Raw genomic sequence first — 21,156 nt, 5'->3', positions numbered from 1 at the left:
AGGAAGTGCTGGTGCAACCCAATCCCAAAATTAAAAACAAAAGAAAAAGAAAAGACATAAAAGACAAATGAATGACTAAAAAAATCAGCACAGTAAATATCTTTACCACCAGCAACCAGAAAGCATCCCGAGGTCTCTGACAGGCTAGTGTGCCAGGGCAGCGGGCCACTGTACATTATTAATAAGCAGGTGTACCCAGTCCCCTGCGTTTGTTTGAGGAGTCTGTCACGCAAACCCTCCAGTAGCTCTTAAAAAGCCTTCCAGAGAGGAGAGTGCAGGCACACAGCAGCATGAGAAGGGAATTAAGAGAAAGGCAGACTGAGGTTCAGTCTGGATTACCTATATATATATATATATATATATATGTGTTATTTTTTTATGTTTTGGGTGAATGTGGGATGGTGGCAGACATTGTTATGAAATATTTAGCACTTGGACCTTCAAGTTAATTTACGGTGACTTTCCTTATTGAAGCAATGTGGCTGGCCTCAGCACTGACACTGTGGGATAATAGAGGGATGATACTAGCTTTCCTAGTGCTTTGCGTGCGTGGAGGCAAAGATTTATGCTTCATTCAAAGATAAGACTTCACAAAAAGAAAAAAGAAAAAAGCCTTTTGGTGATTAACAAAGCCGAATAATTCCCCCGTTTCATTGACCCTTCTTCTCTCTGTCGTCTCTTTATCATAATTAATGTGATCTTATCCCACGTGCCACAGCTGCTTCGGCATTATAATGCCCTCAATAGCTCTGTCCGTCCTGTCTTCTGCTTCTCTGTCTCCATCTGGAGCGCTGATTCTCTCTTGCCACCTTTCTGATGGGCCCAGTTATAACGGCCCCCTAGTTATAAAACAACAAACATTTGGTTTTAGCTGCTCGATCCCCAAATACACAGTCAGGTTCAGCTTAGCAATGGCTAAAGTCAGAGCAGCTATTTAGTATGGACAAGGCAAACATTTCAGACAGAAGGGGATAAGTTTCCTTCATTAGTGAAATGAGAAAGTCTTGGGTTCAGGCCAAAGATGTCGTTAATACCGAGTGCTCTCCTGGCACTACTGCCATTGATAAAAAATTTGCCTCTGAATTTCTGTTCTGTCTGATGTTTACCTAGAATTTTCAATTAGGAAAAAAAGGACCTCTCTCGTAAAAGCTGCAGCGGATGAATAATGCATCATGCTAACACAGAAGTCACGGCTGAGAATTTGTAACTGTGTCCGATGGCAAGCTTTTCAGACATGTGTAGCCACTCAAATAACGTTTCTTCATCCTGTCTGGTAGAAATAGACAAGGAGTATTCCCATTACAGCTTTAGACAGCCGGCTCTTCATCATGGTTTGTTTCACGTGCTCCAATGATCGCTCAGCAATAGAAGAAACTCCCTGGAGGGGAAATATCAGCCCCAAGAATGTCTGAAGGAATGCATTTCATAAATATAAATGAATTTGGAGGCAAAGGGAAGAAAATCCTTTCCAAACCTGGAGGAGAAAAAATGTTAAAGAATTCAACAGCACAAAAACATAGTACGTATTGAATCCAAGTAACGTTTGCTTTTCAAAGCTTTTCAATATTTTGGCAGCCCAAACATCTGTTTGGCTTCATTCCAGTATGCCAGTTTACGTGGCCTCTACTTACATTTTCGCAAAAGGTCTCAAAGTAAAGGCTGAAACAAAGTTATGCGGCAGCTACTTGAGTGCTCACACTTTCAGTATGCAAAGTCTAAATGTTTCATAGACTTCTAGAGCATACAGATAAATGGCATCTTCGTTAAATGTGCTATGGTCTAGATATTTACAGTAACTCGGCCGCTCTCTCCGGCTCAATGTGTCAGTAGCAGCATTTAACCAGGAGGTGGCAGTGAAGATCCACTAGGAATGTTGAGGGAAAGAGAGGCAGCGTCAAAGTCAGGATCAAGGCAGAAGTTGATGCACTGAACATTAGTGGAGAGTACATCACCTTTCGTACTGTACTTTAATGCAGTTGTCAGTTGTTCATACTTCACTTGAGTATTTCCTTTAAATACTACTTTATACATTTACTCCAGTACTTTCAGAGGGAAACATTGCACTTTTTCTCCACTAGATATATTTGGCAGCTTGTATTTACTTTTTACAGATTTTCATATGATAAAACACAATGCACTGTTAAACCAGATTAAACCACCCAACACTAAATAAAGTAGTTGCAGTTTACTCCACCCCAAACAAATACAACAGTAAAACAATGTTTGTACCTTAAGGAATGATAAACAATTTATTTATATTATACCACTCACAGAGGGCATTCAGTACTTTGAATACTTGTAGTTTAACAAATTCTGTTAAACTACTTCTGTGCCACAATTTGCGGTTTTACAAGGGGGCTATGTGCCGGGCTATTTATTGGCAGAGAATTGTTTTGTCGTAGTTGTTGCTGTTGTCATTGTTGAACAAGTGCAACATACAGTATTAATTAGTGGGTTTTAGGGGTGCAGTCCGTGGATTTCCTTTCTCGTTTTTCTTTTGATCTTTGGAGCCAGGCTAGCCGCTTGCCTCTGTTTCCAGTCTCTCTGCTAAGCTTGGCTAACCGGCTGCCGGCTGTAGCTTTATGTTTAGTGTACCGACATACTGTTCTATCCTTTTTCTCATCTGAGCTTATTTCCCCAAAATGTCAAACTACTGCCTGTGTAGGGAATTTATGTCCACTGGCGGGGACGTTTTCAATTCAGCGGGATGCAAAAAAAGGAATTAAGGTTGTTTATCAGGTTATAAAATCAATGGTCTTGCAGTTGTATCCATAAAGCCCATAATGAGGATAACAAAACCAGCATTCATTATGCTTGTTTCACAGAGTCTGATACCTAATCTGTAACAAACACATGCACGGCCTTTAATAATCTCCATGGAATATCATAGCAGACATAACCATTCCCATTAACAGAATCAATATTCGCTTAGAATTACTCTGGCAAGCCCGCTGTCCCTGACACCTCTGGTGAATGTATTCTACGGGCAGCAATTTCAAAATTTCTCACCACCTGTGAATTGTGTGATTTTACCCCTTGACACCCCCCCCCGGGCTGTGAGCACTGATGATCCGTCACAGTCTCCCTCCAGAAGCGAACACTTCATTTAGCCCCTCGTCCGATATGGCGTGATAGACTCGGAGAGGATCGATACAGAGGTGACACTGAATTAACACGACGTGGTAAGTTATGCGTACAATGATATGAAATCTTTAGAGGGATCATGGGGTTAACCAAAGAGAATTAACCTGCTGCAGTTTAAGAGATTTAGGAGGACTTAAAACCATGATAATCCACTGCTGACACTGAAAAACACTGCCATTAACAGACAGGTAACCTCAGTTTTCATCCACAGTTCTGTCTGATAATCTGTCTACGGTCCAAAAAGTAGAATAAAGACTGAGGCTTGCTTCCTTCCAGGCTGCTTTCCTGCAAACTGCTGAGACCCCATTGCTAAACCAGCCTCCTGGGAAGATTATATAGACAGTTATATAAACAGATCAATCCCCCACTGTGCTGAAATCTGAGTAATTTTCACCCCATGCCTTCCCCTTTTTTACTCGAGCCCATGCACCTTGCCCAGGAATAACAATGAAACTAATCTGGACTGGTGTTGAGCGACTGCCTGAAACCTCAGCCAATTTGTTAATCTTTTTGGCTACGGGACCTAGAACACCAGAGCCAGGGAGAATGCTAATAATCAACAGTTAAATCATGAACATGTACATTTCAGTTTGTCGTTCCATAGAGGATGTCCTCCAGAGGAGATGAGTGCAGACATTAGAGGACTTTGTCTCCCAAAGAGAAGCAGCTTCGTCAGACACGCGTCTCCCTCGGCTCCTCTATCTAATGTTACAGGTGTTTACCTCTAGGGAGGAGAGTGGCTGCAACAGCACCCATGGGTGTTGTGATAGCTCCTGAGACCTCAACCCCCTCCCAATTTCTACATTGCAATGTTGTGATCTAACTGAACAGTGTGAACCTCCATTTCCTTGCCTTGTTGATGAGGCGTAAGAACGAGAGTGAGGTAGAGAGACATAGAGAAACACTGGGGAAATGAGCCGGGTATGGAGAAAGAAACATAAAGACAGTTGGTTTCCCTGGAATTTAAATTTGTGTTCACATGCAAGTCAGCCAGTTTAAATAGTAACAAACTGTACCGCTGTACTAAATTGCAGCCAAGCCCCCCCACCCAAAAAAAAAAAAGAAAAAGTGCAAAAAAGTCAGACAGAAGCAGTGCAAATAGGCTGCCATCATGCTTCCCATGATTCCAAGTCATGCTGTGAGCATTTCGGAGCCACCACATGAGATGAGACATCATAACAATATTGCACTAAAAAAATATCAAAGTTACTGTGTCTTCCTTTATAACATTTGCATCTCCTACCATCACCATAATAGCTATATACCAGTAATGTTGTGCCTCTAGGACTCAACAAGAAGTTTAGAATGATCTTACTGTGCTTTATGGGATGATTTTTTTTATCTCTTCTATTACTATCTTGCAGTACCTGGTAACTGAGCTACAGGGACGTCAACAGTCTTTATGGCTTTTTTATCTCTCAGTGTAGGAGCATACATTTAATGTTTGCATTGGCAGGCTACTGTCAGTGTGAATGCAGATTTTTTTTTAAAATTATACTTACACAAAGACATGAACAGAACGGAATAGTGTAAATACCACATGCACAAAAAAACAAAAAAAACAACAACAACAACAATAATTAATAATTTGTTATTTGACTTATTAGACTATTTGTTCTTATTGAGATAAACTCTGTCAGTAACAGTTTCAGTTATTCCTCCATGATACCCCATTTGAAGCTTAGTCACAAAACAGCGTTACACTCAGGAGTCCACCATCATTCTGTGTGATTACCTACTGGAAACTAGGTGTTAAATGTTTTTATGGGGTTTGAAACCTCACGCAACATTTCTGCGACATCAAAACATGCAGGTGCAAATAATGGGATCATGATACTTCACCGCTACCCACTTTAAAAAAAAAAAAAAAAAAGAAAGCGTAAACAATGACACATAAATGGCTGGTGATGATAGGTTTCCCTGATCTCAGTGCTTTAACCTCCCTCATTAACAGGTGAACTGGTAGCCCTTTATCTAACCCGCCTCTATTGAGCCTTTATGAGCATGATGTAAATCAACAAATTGTTTACAACACACTCTATAACTAACCTGCCCTAAGCAGACATAAAGACATTTAAGTGTGTAGACATAATGTATCTATGAAGCATCAATGACTGGTGTATATACAGCTAATGAATGCTTAATAACATCGTAGAGAATTAGTTGTAATTATACAGGTATAACAAATGGTTTGAACATGAATAACAATTTGTACATGTGTTAATAAATTAATACAGTTAATAAATGCTTTGTTATTTAATGATTTAAGCTTGGAAATGTCCTTGTATCTGCTTAAAGCTTCGTTAAAGTGTGTTCAGGTGTTTTATAGAACATTTCTTAACCGTTTATATACTGGTTTTGAATGTTAACCAGGTGAAGATCTAGTTTAACTTTGTGCCAGAAACAAGACCCAGCTTGGATTCCTTAAAGCAGCATCTCACCAACCAATGGGTGTGTGGTACGCGGGATCTGCGTGGAGCACCCTGACACAGGAGTGACCCTGTGACTTCACTCTGAGCCGCGTGTGAGGCTCTCGGGAGCAGGGAGGCAGAGGCTCTGCAGGAGGCTCGAAGTCATGACGGTGTGAGCGGCGAGACGGGAGCAGGGCGCGGAGCTGCCTGCAGCACATCCCCTCTCTCTCTCTCTCTCTCTCTCTCTCTCTCTCTCTGCAAACTTCAACCAACAACCGCGGCAGGGTTTTTCTTCTTGTTTTGCCTTTTGTGGAAAGTGTGTTGGAGTTCCACTTCATGGCTCTGCAGCGTCAGGGGTTGGATTTCACGGAGAGGGAAAGGCAGTCTGACTGGATTATACCGGGATGAAGTGAAGTTTTTGGAAGGATTTATAGACGGGTTCCTGTTGGACTCTGGATGCCGGGGCCCCGCGGTTTATTGAAAGGCTTTCTTGTGATTCTTTTTTGAGAGCGCACAGAGCTACAGCCCCTCTCTGCCATGGACAACCTCAGCATGGATAACATGACGGTGGAGAACGACACGTCGGCGCAGGACAATCAGACCCTGGGCGCTTGGACCGAGTACACCGTCGAGTACAAGGTGGTCAGTGTGTTCCTGGTGTCCCTCATATGCGGGGTGGGGATCGTGGGGAATGTGATGGTCATCCTGGTGGTCCTGACCACCAAACATATGCGGACTCCCACCAACTGTTACCTGGTGAGCCTGGCCGCGGCTGACCTGATGGTCCTGACGGCCGCCGGGCTGCCCAACATCACCGACGCGCTGTACGGCCAGTGGGTCTACGGCTACGCGGGCTGCCTGGGCATCACCTACTTCCAGTACCTGGGGATAAACGCGTCCTCCTGCTCCATCACCGCCTTCACCGTGGAGCGCTACATCGCCATCTGCCACCCCATCCGGGCGCAGTTCCTGTGCACTCTCTCCAGGGCCAAGAAGATCATCATGCTGGTGTGGGCGCTCACTTCTGTCTACTGCGTCATGTGGCTCTTTCTGTCGGACACCAAAAAGTTGGTGTATGACAACGCGGTGCTGCTCAGCTGCGCCTACAAAGTGTCCAGGAGCCACTACCTGCCCATTTACTTCACGGATTTCGCGGTGTTTTACGTGCTGCCTCTCATGCTGGCCACAGTCCTGTACGGACTGATCGGCAGGATACTTTTCCTGAACCCGCTGCCGTCAGATCCCAAGGGCAGCGCCAGGAATCGGAAGAAGGAGACGGGTCCCGGAGGGAGGGTGATCAGCGCCAGCTCGTCCAGCAGCACCACGGCGGCCTCCCGCAGACAGGTGGGCCACTGTTTGTCCAGCGACATTATCAGTGTGTAATCAGTGTGTTTGTGTGTGCGTGTGTGAGCAGGGGAGAATGGGTCCACCTGTACCACAGGTCAGGTGCACAGCCTTTCATTTGCTCCCGTCAGAAGTCATTCACCCCCCCCCCCCCCCCCCGGCTTGTCTTTCAAATGATATCAGAGACAGAGAGCACCACTTTTTGGACACCACCTCATTCATGCTTTGTCACAAAGGTATCAGCTGATGGCAAGATGTGATCTAGTGAGCCGGTTTACGGGATTAATCAGCTGACCCCACACACTGGTGCCAGTGATTTTACAAAACAGTTAACATGAGGCAATAACAATAACAATAATTGCAAAGTCAACTAATTTGTCCCAGTTAAATACTTTGTTTTTCCTCTCTTCTGGCCTCAGTATGTAGAAAAGTATCAAAGTGGTGACCCACAAACTGAGTTTGCATATTTGATCAAGTTGACAAAATACAGAAATAACCATAAAGCAGCATTATTATACCAGACGAGGAAATATTTGATGTTGTATATGTTGTATGGATGATGTACAAACAAATACATATTCTTCTTGCTAAAAAGTCATTCTAGATATAATAGATATATACAAAAGAAGGCCCCCTTATTTTTGGGAGGTTGTTTGGTGTATAAACTACTACAGTCAACACCAATCACATATCCAGAGTGTATAAAAAAATCCATTGTATTTAAGCATGTTTTACAGAGAAAGATCTCTGAGAGCCCAAACACAAGTAATATGTCAATTTCTGCGGTGGACTTCTGAAAGCAATTCTCATAAAATTAGGAAAAGTAATGGAGTATGATGGTGGTGGTATGGTGATAAAACAATTTTAAGTTTGCTTTTTGGGCTAACATTAAGGTTAGCATTTGGCATATACTGTAAGGACGTGTGTAGCTATGATTTATGAAAATATGCACTATTCACTTTGCATTTATTTAAAAAAAAAGAGAGAATTTCCGAACAGCTGTCAGCTGACCCTGAGCACCCCCTTTTTTTGATTCCTTACAGTACCTCAAAGTGCTGCCAGCTCTCATTTACTTTCATATCAAGTCTAGTGAAGTGCAAATTCACTTTCCACTTTTTCAAAACCATCTTTTCAAACCTCTGATGCATAAATTCATAGTTCACCTCACAGCAAGTAGGAGTCAAACCGACCAAAGTGATAAAGACAGAGGAATCTTTTAGGGTCAAATTTTGTTCATATTGATGGATGCTGTAAGTGCTCAGAGTTTAGCACTCCTTCGACTTCCCTTGTTTCCTTTTTGTGAGTGCTTGAGAGAGGGGAATAGTCAATTTTAAGTAAAAACACACTGGCTTATCAACCATAAATTAAATTGAAACTATCTTAAGTAAGACTATGTGTCATCCTTCTCTGACAACATCTTGCTTTTGTAAAAAACAACTAAAAACCCCACCCCAAAAAACTAAGTAAGAACACAAAGAGTTCTTACTTTGTTAAAAGTAACAGAGACTGCTCTGAAGGCACAAACACAGACATACCGTGCCAGACACACAGACGATAGCAAAGCTAGATGTTTGTTTATCAGATCAAGGGAAGAGGCCTTCATGGAATGACAGTGGGCGTGGTACCCTGAGGGAGCTCCATGCTCTATTGGAAAGTCTAATCAGTTAACCCAAACTCAAATAGACTTTTGGCTTTTTCTCCAACAGTATGGCTTGTGTTTTATCTCTGACTAACACACGCACACACGCACACGATCACAGCTTTATCCGCTCATTGCGGACAAAAGGGAACACTCCACACCGTCGACCCTGTGCCTTACTGAATTAGCCATAGGTCAAGATATAATGAGGATTGGGTATTTCGCTCGGCGATGACACCGACAGTGCCCCTATCCAATCCGATTAGACTCACCGCACTGGAGCTGAGACAACGCGACACAATTATGGATAAGATTTAATTACATACAAGTTTCACATCAGGATTATCACCTTGTAATTATATTAAGAAACCCAGGCTTTGTTAAATTGTGCGTACAGGTTTTATCAGCCTTCCTCGTTGGAAATTAATCAATAGGATCCGAATAAACAATGAAAGGCGAATGAGGTGGACAATGGGATGGTCTAAAGTTCCATCACAAAGAATTCTCGAGGACCAGCTACTCACAAAACCTTTGCAGTTGTCTTTTCATAAATGTCTTCACACGATAAACGTTGCAAAGTTGTGATGGAGATCTCTTTTGAGCATGATATTGCACATAAATATCTGTTCTATCACAGTATAATTAATCTTGTATAAATTTACTGTGTTCCTTGGAGAAATGCTGTATTGGGCACGAATCTTCAGGTATGGGCCAGTTACATGAAACAACAAATCGAAATTATAGAGCAAAATTAAAAACTCTGCCCTGAGCAGCCTTGATTAAATGTTCAGTAGAGGACTGGATTGACCAAGATTAGATACTTTCAGCTTTCTTTACATTTGGACCCTTTGGAAAAAAGGACCATCCGGGCTGAAGCTGCTGCGTTGATTCCAGTAATATTAAGTGTGTCCTTGGTGTCCTCACACTAAATCTGTTTCTAATCTTTTATGTGTGTTTTCCCCAAAATACATTAAGGGGTAAAAAGAAGGCATGATTCCAGCAGCAACAAAGTATTGATCATTTTTGTGGTCAGTGTATTTACAACATGAACTGACAAATCTGGTGACTTGTTAGAGGCTTTCATCAGAGGATCAGTGAGTTCTGTTTTGAAAGGACACATCGTACAATCAGCAGTCAGCAGGAAAACAATTACACCGGTAAAGACAAGCAGTGGGATGCGTTTAAGAGGTCTCAACTCAGATGATATAGGTCAATCAAACTAAAAGGAATGGGATGAAACAAAAATAAAAAGGGAAAAGGTCCAGAGTTTTCTGTGAATATTAGACTCTGTGTTGCTATGGTGTATGTGATTTCTGTGCCAAATTTTTCCATCCAGAACATTGCTCTTGAGACTCCATCATGCTTCTTTTGAAAATTGTTGAAAATGGTCCTGATGTTATTTAAAGATGGTAGCCTCAATTATATTGTTTTAATCTTTTGTATAGTATAAAGTATGAACAAAGACTCTTAGCGTAGAATTCAGGAGATCTTTGGTTTCTTTCAAAAAGATGGTAGCTCAGACAAAATGTCCTTTGAAGAAAATTGTCTGGAAATGGAAATTAAGACACCAGAAAACAGATATAAACAACGTGCAAATAGTCAATTTCTGATTTGAAATAAATGTCTGTTCAGACACAGTATTGACTTGTGGGTCACCTGCATTTTTGAAGTGCAATACACAGTCACTATAGTTACTTGTGTGAAACGCAGGAAAATAGACTTGAACCACTAAAACTACACTTTAGGCTGCTTTTACGGAGGTAAAGCGTGAGTAAAATGTGCGCTGTTCCGTGCCCTGTGTTGACAGGCGGAGTGATTAAAATAGAAGTGTATCTGTTCTGTCAGACACACAAGAAACGGACGACTGAAAAAACACGGATGACAGGTTTTCCGTGTGTACATAGTATTTGGGTCTGCAGTTTCATTTTTAATTTACAGCGGGCACTGTGTATGATAACTGACTGCCCCCTCATCTGCTAGTTTCATTAAAGTGTCTCTGTTGCCTCAGCTGTCTTTCAAAGATTTTTTTGACTTTTGAAGTAGGACCTCTTTTTGATTTTTGTCAGGGAGATATCCAAAAGTTAATTTATGGTGTCTTTGACGTTTTGCTTTAGTAAAGGTTTGGTGGGTCTTTAAGATCTAATGTGAGAACTTTGTTGACCTTGCTGATCTTGAATGCATCTCTCTGTGCGGATACAGGGGTAACTCCTATGTGATGTGTCCTTTAACGGTGAACTTACTGACACTCTGATGAAGGCCTCACATCAAAATGTGTCAGCAGGTCCTTGTAAATAAAATGACCAGAAAATGATTCAGACATGAATCTACTCTTTTTAAAATCGCTATTAGAGTGCTGCTTCTTCTTCTGTGCATAACTTTGGGGCAAACAAAAATACCAAACTTTTTCTTTAAAGAAGAGCACCTAACTGGATATTCAGGGCGGGAGGGTTTTCCTCTTCTGAATTTGGTATTAGACCTACAAAAATTCCAGTCACACCATCAATGTTTGAGCAGCAGCATGTTAATCTGATTAAACACAGCCAAGTTGACTCAAGTCAAGTGTTGAGATGGAGATGCAGCTGTGTTCACAGACAGGACACAGTATGCCATTTGGTTAAAAAAAAACGTGGGGAGAGAGGATCAGTGAAAACTACTTATTATTGGTGGGCATGATGAGCCCCTTGTGCTCCTATCAAAGGTCGCTACAATCTTCACGATTTCAGTTGACACCCATGGGTACTGCCGGTAACAAGTTCTGTCTCCATCATGCCATGAGCAACAGTAATCTGATTTCATGCTGCACATGGTGTGTGTATTAAGAGTATAGGGTGGGGTTACATTGCTTAGAAATTGGAGATGTGGAGCCTGTTGACTGCAAGTCTACATCTAACAGCTGCTACTCCCTTCAGTATTTAACACGCAGCCAAAGCGTGCCGAAAATGGCTGTCTTGTTTTGTATGGATTCATGTTTGATGAATGATGGTGCGCAGCGCTAATATCCGTGACAAATACATTGTGTTATCTGTGGCTGCTTCACAATGAGAGCTACCACGTATTTCACCAGTCGAATGCTTTTAATGTGAAACGGCAGTAGTAGGAAACGTTGTTCAGTAAACAGTGAGATTGATATCAGTACAATAAAATTACAAACAGTAGTGCTTGATTACAGACACCAATCAGTGTACTGTATATATATCATTTGAATCCCGCAAGGGAATGGCGGATTCCGCCAGGGATTATAATTTTAAGGATAGGCTTTTTTCATGGAAGACATTTTGACATGTCACATGAGGACAACCACAGGTATAAATAAAAATAATAATGACTGAATTCAGTTCCGGTGCCTCAGTTTCAAGGTCCTGTTAGTGCGCACGCTGGCTCACTGTCACACCGTCATGACTTACTGATGCACAATATCTGTTGTGAAAAAGTCCATAGACCACGTTGCATGTGCTGTGGCTCATATACTGTGTACTCCATGCGCCTGAGAAACTTAAAATTCAATTAATTGTCCGGTTTTGTGTGATTTGATTTTTTTAAAGCATTTTTTTAAACTCACGGTTGAACTTCATTAGGTGACAAAGATGCTGGCTGTGGTGGTGATCCTCTTCGCCTTACTGTGGATGCCCTACCGGACCCTAGTGGTGGTCAACTCCTTCCTGGACAAGGCCTACCTGGACAACTGGTTCCTGCTCTTCTGCCGTCTCTGCATCTATTTTAACAGTGCCATTAACCCGGTCATCTACAATGCCATGTCCCAGAAGTTCCGCGCTGCTTTTAAGAAGCTCTGTCACTGCGGCCCTCAGCGCTTGGAGAAACCGGCTTCTTACAGTGTGGCGCTCACCTATAGCGTCATCAAGGAGACATCCAATGGAGAAAGTCCCGACCACTTCACTACAGAAATGGATGAGCTAAACACACCGACAGATCAGTACCTGCCCACCAGCATCCTGCCCACCAAAAAGAGGAGGGCTTATGAGGAGCCATCCCTGTCTGGAAGTGTTGTCAAAACCTGACTAAAATCAAGCTTAGTCCACCTAAAAAGGATATCAGAGAGTCTGACAGCTTCAGTCACCCATTGGACATTTTAGAGTAGTTTTAATTAAAGGTACACAGACGCTTATTATTTAATTTCTCTAAGGTGTTTTCTCTTAGAAGTGTTTCTTTTATTTGACAAGCCCATTTGCCAGAAGCCAAATAACATGGAGCAACATGAGCTGCTATGTAGGCTTTTGCGTATTTTGTACAAAACAAGTGAAAGGAGTTATCATGAGCTGTCCAAAATAGAGTTTGATACATATGTACAGCAGTGAAGAGAGAGAGAGAGAAAAAAATCCCGTTCATGTAATGTATCTGGAAAACAAGAAACATTAGTTGTTAATGCAGGGTGTGATTCACCTAACCTGTAGGACATAATGCAGGGACACCTTTGTATAAACATGAACCTAAACTGCCACAGGAAAAAACCCTTATGAGTGCAGTACGGTTTGTTACACTGGTGTTTTCTCCGAGAGCCTCGGAGAGTAGTTTGCTGTCTACAGGGGCTAGATGTAGCCAAAGTATCTTAAATTCCACTGACATCTTACTACCTCGTTTATTCCCAACAGCTCTTTGAGCTGTCGCTTTCTGCGCTAACACAAAAAAGTTTCCTCAAAGGGCCTATTTTGTGAACTAAACCAACCTTGCTTGAAAAGGGCGCTGTCTGTAGACTATCTATAGACTATGAATAGTGTTGAGCAGTAACACATTACTGTGTAACAGTAACATGATTATTTTTTTTCGGTACCAAGTAGTGTAAGGAATTATAATTTGAAATTCAGGAATTACATTAGTGACTAATCCCAGTAATGCTTTCCGGACAATTTTGGACTTTCTGTCTTACTGGTAGTCTGATGGAAGGTTGATATGAGCTCGGTCACTGTGCGTTAGGTGGACAAACTACCTTGGTGGGGGGCTGGGCTAGCGATTAAGAAGAAAATGCAGATACCTGTAACTCTAAAGTAATCTTATATATATAATGTGTCTTATTAGCGGTCTTGCTGATGTAACCTACTGGGTAACGCTACATACAGGAATATGCTGGTTTTGTTTAGAGATGGAGGGTCGTTTGAACCCTGCAGCTCCTCCAGTGAGGACTGGACTTCACGCAGTCGGGGGGGTAGCATTAGGGTAGCTGTTGATGTTAAGTAAATACCTACAAACAGTGGGCTGGCTGTTTATTAAACCACAGCGTCTTATTTTCTTTTTATTTATTTGTACTTTCTTTTTTCTATCTTATTTTTCTACATGCGTTAAATATATAAGCTGTAACATGTGTGAGCAATGTAACTATTTACTTTCTGGTGAGTAATTAGTAAAGTAACTTAATTGCTTTTTAAATGAGTAATATCTATTGCATAAATAATTAAATTTTTAAACTGATTGAGTATTTTGTCAAACAATGTAGCTTATTGCCAGTCTATCAAAGTGTCTAATTTTTTAATCAGGGAAATTCTCTATTGTGATCAGTGTTTATCTTCTTTACATCACCCAGCCCTAGAATATAATTGTAACAACACAGCTGTACCCAGGTTTTACAGATTACTTGTAGCAAACGTATTTCCTCGTGTATCTCCCCACCAGAAGCCATGTAATCCAAATGAATCCAAATGCACAGCACCGTGACATTTTAATCTTGCTACTAGAGAGAAAGCACAGACATGGAATTACATGACCTTTTAAAAAGGCCCAAGCAAGGAAAGGGACAGATATTACAGAAACTCACATGAACCTGCTGTGTTAATTGAAAAGTCACCTGAACTCTATATATCACCTTAATGTGTCTATATATACATATATATCTATCTATCTATATATATATATGTATATATATGTGTGTGTGTGTATATGTTGCTTTGGTCACTGTGAAGACAACCACTGTTGACTGTCTTTGAAGAGGAGGAATGTCAGTGGCCAGTGTATAATAATGAGGGAGAAATGTGTAAACCCAATGTGCAGACAGAGAGGCTGTTCGTCGAAGGATCAACTAACTGTCGTGGCAGTAATTCACTGATATTGGCTGAGACTGCAGAGTGCAGCCCATCTCTGTGATTTATCAGCTCAGCAAAACCCACAGAGGAGTGACAGAATGTGTAAATAGATCACGGCAAAGTGCCATGCTTGAGCTGGTGCAATTCAGTATGTACAGTGTATAGCTCATCCTGCTATCAAAAGAAGAATTTTCTGCTGTTTCTTTGAGCTACGCATATGTGTAAATTGCAGGGCACTCAGAGGCAATGAACACCGAGTGAAGTCAATGAAAGGGACCTGTTTCGTACTGAAAAGCGGGCTTTTTGTCTATATTGTAAAGTTGCCTGAAATTGATTGTGCAGTACAATGTGAAATTATATGAATATTGTGTTTTCAAATGTGTGCCAGTGAGTGCATTTTTAAAACAATAGCTTGTTTTGATCCACTGTTCCATCAGTGTGTGTTTTCTATGATTTCAAACCAGTCCGTGGAAGCTAATAATCTCCAAAGTGGAACAGCTGAGAAAATATAGTTGTTAGTCAATATTTGTAGCGTGAAGTACCTCAAATTTGTGCACTTTTATTACTTTCCCCTTTTGTTCTCAGTTTAAACTTGTTTCATTTTTGGGAAACTACCAAACAGTTGTGATGGAGATGTTTTCTGCTCTGCACGCCGCACGGTCTTCAGCATGACCACAAGCTTTTGTGATGTGAACACAAAGATGAAAAAACCTGATGCCTGATGTATCTGCATCCCAGGCCATGCTTTGTGCACATGTCTCTCTCAAGGTAGCCTTTTCTGCTCTTGCTGTTTGATGGATTGTTTTGTATTTTGTAATGTCTTTGTCTATAATAAACACAATAATTGCAGCACCTTGTGGATGGTGCATTATTACTACCTCTTAATGTCTCAACTCTCAACTCTCAACACCTGCACCACTACTGATCTACTCACCATCAGCCACTGAAGACACCGCCTCATCCAAGACGCTGTCATGAATCAGGCACAGACAGCTTCTGTATGAGCAACGACTGCACCGAGGACATCAATCAGAGCGGTCAATGGCTTCACTTTGAAGTTACTCAGCACACGGTGGCTTGCTTTAACACAAATTCATCTCACTGAAGCTATCGGAGGCCGACTGTACTCTCAACACAAACAATATGACACCCCCATGCAATTTATGATCAGCTATGGTAGGTAAAGTCACTCTAAATATCTGACTCCTTAAAACTCCCTCAGTTTGGGTAAGTAACAATGCTAACACTTGTGTATTTAGTAATTACCCGTGCAATGTTATGGAGCTGGAAAGAGCTTAATGTGCTGGGAGAGAATCTCATTAATTGGCAACTGCTGTAACATTCAATGGGCTGCGTAAACTCCAGCTCTCCAGCCCTCCTGTTAATGCCACACATTGTATTTTCAGGGTAGAACGTGTACGTACACACTAACGCTCATAGTTTTTTCCACACGCACTGTTGATAGAAAAGTGGTATTTCTTTTCGCAATCTGGATACATAGGAATGACTTGAATCAGCTTTTCAGTTTGAGTGCACAAAGACTACTCTTCCAGATGAAATGGCAATAAGATTTCTTATCAAGGTAAAGCACACCTTCAAATGTCATCACACATCTATGCGGGGACACCAAAACCCATCCCGAGATCAGACTACACAATGTCAACAGATGTAAGGCATTGGAACAAAAATGAGAATCAGGTGCAACAATTACTCGTTTTATCTTGTGTAGTGTGTCATAGGGCATGACAATGTAACATCTGGGACACCTCATAATGTCCCAGGTGGGACACTATGAGATGAGCATGTCAGAATTTTTGGCCTCGCTAGCAGCAAGGCCCCAAAGATGGCAATGTAGGTCTGTCACTCGGTCTACTGCCCTGGTCCAGACCGAAACATCTCAGCAACAATGGATTGCCATGAAATTTTGTACATACATTCATGGTCCCCAGAGGATGAATCCTTCTGACTTTCCCGGATCCCCTGACTTTTCATCTTGCACCAGATATGAGGTTGAGACTTTAGTTTGTCCAATATTTTGGTTTATGACCAAATACTGGCAAAACTGTCAGCCTCAGCTAAACTTTGTGTTTAGAGCTAATAAGCATGCTAGGACTTAGCATAGTAAAACCAAAATGGTGAACAAGTTGTTATACCTGCTGAACATCAGCATGTAAGAACTATCATTGAGAGCATGTTGCCCTGCTGACTTTAGTACAGAGCTCACAGTAGACTCTTTGTCTCTTTTCTCTCACCTAGTTTGACAATTTCTGCGGTGTGTTCCATTACATTGACCCATGTGACCATAGCACATGCACAACTGCAAACATAGAGATGACAAAGATTTATATTAATTTTAATGAACTTGTGACCGTCAGGAGCAGGAGGATTATAGCAACTCCATAACATATGTGCGCTGCTCACTCACTCACCCTGTGAGTAAAGAAAATGGCAGAGGCAATCGCTAAAAGTCAGAATTCAACCACAATATTTCCCATTCTCATTTCTATTTCCATGTTAAAGTTCAAAGGTTATTAAAATCTCCAATTTTCTGTTGAGTTATGGTGATTCAAATATCCAGTATTCTGTAATTGGTGCTTCCATTCAGAAAAGTTTTTGTCCTCAATCATTACATTTATACTAACTCTCTCATGCATGACCTTTAAGTTAAAGATCCATCAGCCATGGTTTATATTGCACTCTGCACTGAAAAATGATTGATCCATTAGAGAAACACCTGAGCAAGACTTTTCAGTGGGTAGAAACATTGTGTGCAAAATGCACACTCTTTATTGTGTGTCTAAGTCAAGGTTGCTGAAACACAGGCTGTGTAGTGTACTTCACAAAATGGGATAAAGCCATATTGATGTACCAGTTACACAGTTTTCTTTAGAATAGTCATAAAGACTTACAGGCCAGGAAAGGTGATGATTCGGCAAAGAGTTGAAAGATCCAAATGCGTGAAAATGAGACGCTGAGCAGGGCTGGAGTTGTCGAGAGGATGAGACATCAGATTAAAAGCCTCAGCATTGGGCAGCTGAACTAATTAAATGGCCTTGGCTCTACGACCTGTAATTTATTTGCCTGGCTCTGCCTTCCAGCCTGATTTCATTTGCAGTGCTGTACATTTTTGTGTTCAATTTGATGACCAGTAACAAGGAGGGACATGATACTTTGCCAGCAGAATGCCAACAAATCTGCATGAGCAAAGAACACCTCTGTGATGATGAACATTTTCCTCTCGTACAGGATTGTAGCCATTGGCTCCGACAGTGAATCGTGGCTTTTATTCCTTCTCTACAGTTCATTTACTGTACATTGCTGTAAATTTATTCAGCAATTCTCCATATAATTAGTCTTGCTTTAAGAAGTTATTGTACCAGTTTAATGCATATTCATTCTGCAGATCTATGTATAACCATTTCTGTGATGTAGGGAGGAACACAGTTGACAAAGTGTAGCTTTTATCTTGAAATGTACAGTAAATCTAACAATTTTCAAGCTTATTATAAACTTCTTAAATCTAGCTATATGTCAACCAGGTCAAATCATGATGTGCATACATATGAGGAGATGTGAGAAAGCACATCTGACATTTCCTTTAACCTCAGTCTGTGAATATTTAATTTATTTTGATACACCAGGGGGATTTATCAACATAATCCAAGCCATTTAAGGTGGAATTGTTGCCTTAAGATTGATGTTTTAATATAGTTTCTGAGACTGACAAGTTCTGCAAGGGACACTCTGCACTTCAACAAAAATGCTTTGTAGAGTGTCCAACGTACAGAAAATCCAAATGATTTGCAATCTTCATTGCTCTTGATATTGTTAACGGTGCCTCCACCCTTCTTTCAACAGTTACCAGACTTTCTGGGTATAGCTCATCCATTCATTTTTATCTAAGATTTTCTCCAGCTTTTTTTCTCCAAAAATGGCAGCGTCTCAAGAGGCACCAGTGGTCATGATTTTTTTTCTAATCCCAGCCAATACATCTCCTCATCTTGCATTAACTACTCAGCCCTTCCACGAAGATGTGTTGCATAACAGGCAGTTTCAGACTTTTTTTGAACTGTGAATCATGCAAAGCTACTCTTATGGAGTCCCAGACTAAGAAATGTAGAGCTGGAAATTAGCACAATAGGTCCCGTTTAAAGATGAATAATTTTGAAAAAAACTGAAGAGTTTGTGATGTTATCTCCTTCAGTGTGTGAAAAGAAGAGGAAAGAAGAAACTTGTCTACAGAGGAGTTAACCACCATACACTGAGTGCTTTATTCCACAATGGATAAAGTAAAACAGTATTTTTGTTGCCGTTTTTAGCAATTTACCTACTTGTTTTAGGTTAAAGAATGTGAAATATTGCACATAAAAGAAACATCGAGATCATGGCTTTTTTAACTCTTTGTTTAACATTAAAGGTGGAGTTTTCTGCTCTCGCCATAAAAAAAAAAACATTTGAAGAAAAAGAAAACAATTTTTCAATAGAGTTTAATTTTGTAAGCTACCTGTATTTTGAGTATTTTGAGTTATTTTTACTAAATCAAAACAACCCAAATGTAGTTTGATTGATAATACCTGGAATGCACAATTTCAAAAAAAAACATGATTTATGAAAATTAATAAAAAATGGAGATATCTGTCCTTGCAAATGGACTTTTACCAAATTGTATCTACAGCTGGCTTACTAATGGCATCCTCTTCTTTTGGTTACCCAGTGTATATATATATATTTTTTTACAATGTATATTTTTCAAATCATTTGCAGTTCAGGCAACTAAAACCATTTGGCTTTCATCTTTGGCAGAAATGGGCTGCAGTCTCAAAACAGTAGCTCCTGAAATGAACATGTCATTAGAGTTCAAGGCAAATGAACGATCTAGTGAAGAGTTGCTTATATGCCACACCACTCTCTCTTTCTACTACTTCAAGTAATGCTTCTATGATGAGAAAGTGTACTTTATGTTACTGAATGTATTCTTTTGAAGGAAGGTGAGTTGTATTATGATTTTCTGCACATCTAAGAAGAACTAACTGTACTTTGGCACAGTGGGGCTTTGAGCTAAATTCTAACGCTGCATTCATGTTATATTGTTTAAATGGTAATTGTGAGTAACCGAGTGGGAAAACCCATTTATGTCAGCCTATGACTTGTAATTCTGAGCCAGAGACATCATGAATGTCTCACACGGAGAATATCTCCCACTTGGTGGACAGAACTAAAGACATGTCAAGAAACTGTTGGCAGAGAGGCTGCAAATGCACCACCGCTGGCAGTTATATCATTAACTGGGTAATTACCCACTACCAAGAAAGTAAGTCAAGTAAAACAGCAACAACGGCAGACTCCTGAACTTGTGTCAGTCGGACTGTGTTTTACGGCGGTTTCTTTCTCTCACAGGAGCTACTTCAGGACAATGTGGGCCTGTGTGTTTCCTCAGCTGGTGCTCCAGATTCTGTTCCTCACATGTGAAAAGTGTCATATAGATGCATATTGAGCTTCAGGTCATTTAGCTCCTATCTGCAAGGATGCTCTTAGGTTGTATACATAATGATTTGTGGGTATTTGCTTGACATTGTTGCTGGCAGTTGTATTAGCTGTGTGTTGACAGTCAGTGATTAGGATCGAAAAAATTTCCAGGTGTTAAACTAAGGAAACTGTTAATAACAGAATGATTAGAACTTTTTATACAAACAATCAGTGTCAATGTCATTCAACAATAGTGCAGGCACTATTATAAATGACACAGTAGCATAATTACATGAGCATAAAAAAAATCATTGAAACATTATCAGATGATTCAAATATTTGCCGCAGAATGAGTATCCTGCATTCAGACAAAATGTAGATAAGAAACACAAAAACAAAAACAGCTCTGACAGAAGAGAACTGTGTAAATTTCCTATCAACTTGATGTGAGCAGTGCCAGGTGTGTGTGTATGTGTACAGTGCAGCCCATTTAATTTCCAGCTCACATTCCTGTCATATTGCTGATGTGGTGAGCAACAAGGTGCCTTGCTGACCTTGGCTCTGCTTGTCCCCTTTTGACAGATGAAGGAAATGTTGCTGAGCAACAACAGCTAGCTAACCTTTCCAGCCCCATCTGCCTTCCCACTAATCTTTTAGGAATATAAGCAACCATTTGTTGAACTTTTTAATTATGTCCTTGAGCCCATATCCTTGAGGACAGTACTGTACTTTTGAATTTGGCTAATAACGTTCGATGGATCACATGGCTTGGTGACTACTTTTTGCCAAAAAGTGATGAGTATGTCCAGGCTAATTTCTTTATGAACGTTCCAATTATTCTAAAGCTTAATTGATTTCCTTTCCATAGCGATTTCCTGTATTCAAGAGCAGAGCGGAGTAAATGCTGGATGACCCCCAGGCCTTTCACAGAAGATCGAGCCAAATAGCCACTTCCAATCAAATCTCTGCTAAACCTCCCTCTCTTGCCCATTTTCTCTCTCCTTTTCCTTGACAATCAGTATACACAGTCATGTACAAACATTATAATAATCAAATAAGATTTGTATTCTATAGAATGGCTTGAGCAGAATATGTTGTTTAAAGTACTCCTAATCTATTTTCT

At 40.7% G+C, this 21,156-nt stretch overlaps 1 protein-coding gene across 1 annotated transcript; it reads left to right on the top strand.

Moving 5' to 3' along the window:
* Window positions 1-5,860: 5,860 nt before the first annotated feature.
* trhra (thyrotropin-releasing hormone receptor a) lies at window positions 5,861-15,348 on the top strand. The gene is made up of 2 exons (XM_040118092.1): window positions 5,861-6,899; window positions 12,114-15,348. The coding sequence occupies exons 1-2, from the start codon at window positions 6,093-6,095 to the stop codon at window positions 12,552-12,554; spliced, it is 1,248 nt and encodes a 415-aa protein (XP_039974026.1). The 5' UTR covers window positions 5,861-6,092; the 3' UTR covers window positions 12,555-15,348.
* Window positions 15,349-21,156: the final 5,808 nt, after the last annotated feature.

This window comes from Xiphias gladius, chromosome 22, assembly GCF_016859285.1.
Source record: "Xiphias gladius isolate SHS-SW01 ecotype Sanya breed wild chromosome 22, ASM1685928v1, whole genome shotgun sequence".
NCBI classification, from domain to species: domain Eukaryota; kingdom Metazoa; phylum Chordata; class Actinopteri; order Istiophoriformes; family Xiphiidae; genus Xiphias; species Xiphias gladius.
This window is presented reverse-complemented; position numbering and strand designations above follow the sequence as displayed.

Bases quoted from the DNA above. Each gene is read 5' to 3' on its own strand.
- trhra (XM_040118092.1), top strand. From the start codon at position 6,093: ATGGACAACCTCAGCATGGATAACATGACGGTGGAGAACGACACGTCG. The intron at 6,900-12,113 runs GTGGGCCACTGT...GAACTTCATTAG, and splicing joins CGGCGGCCTCCCGCAGACAG to GTGACAAAGATGCTGGCTGT.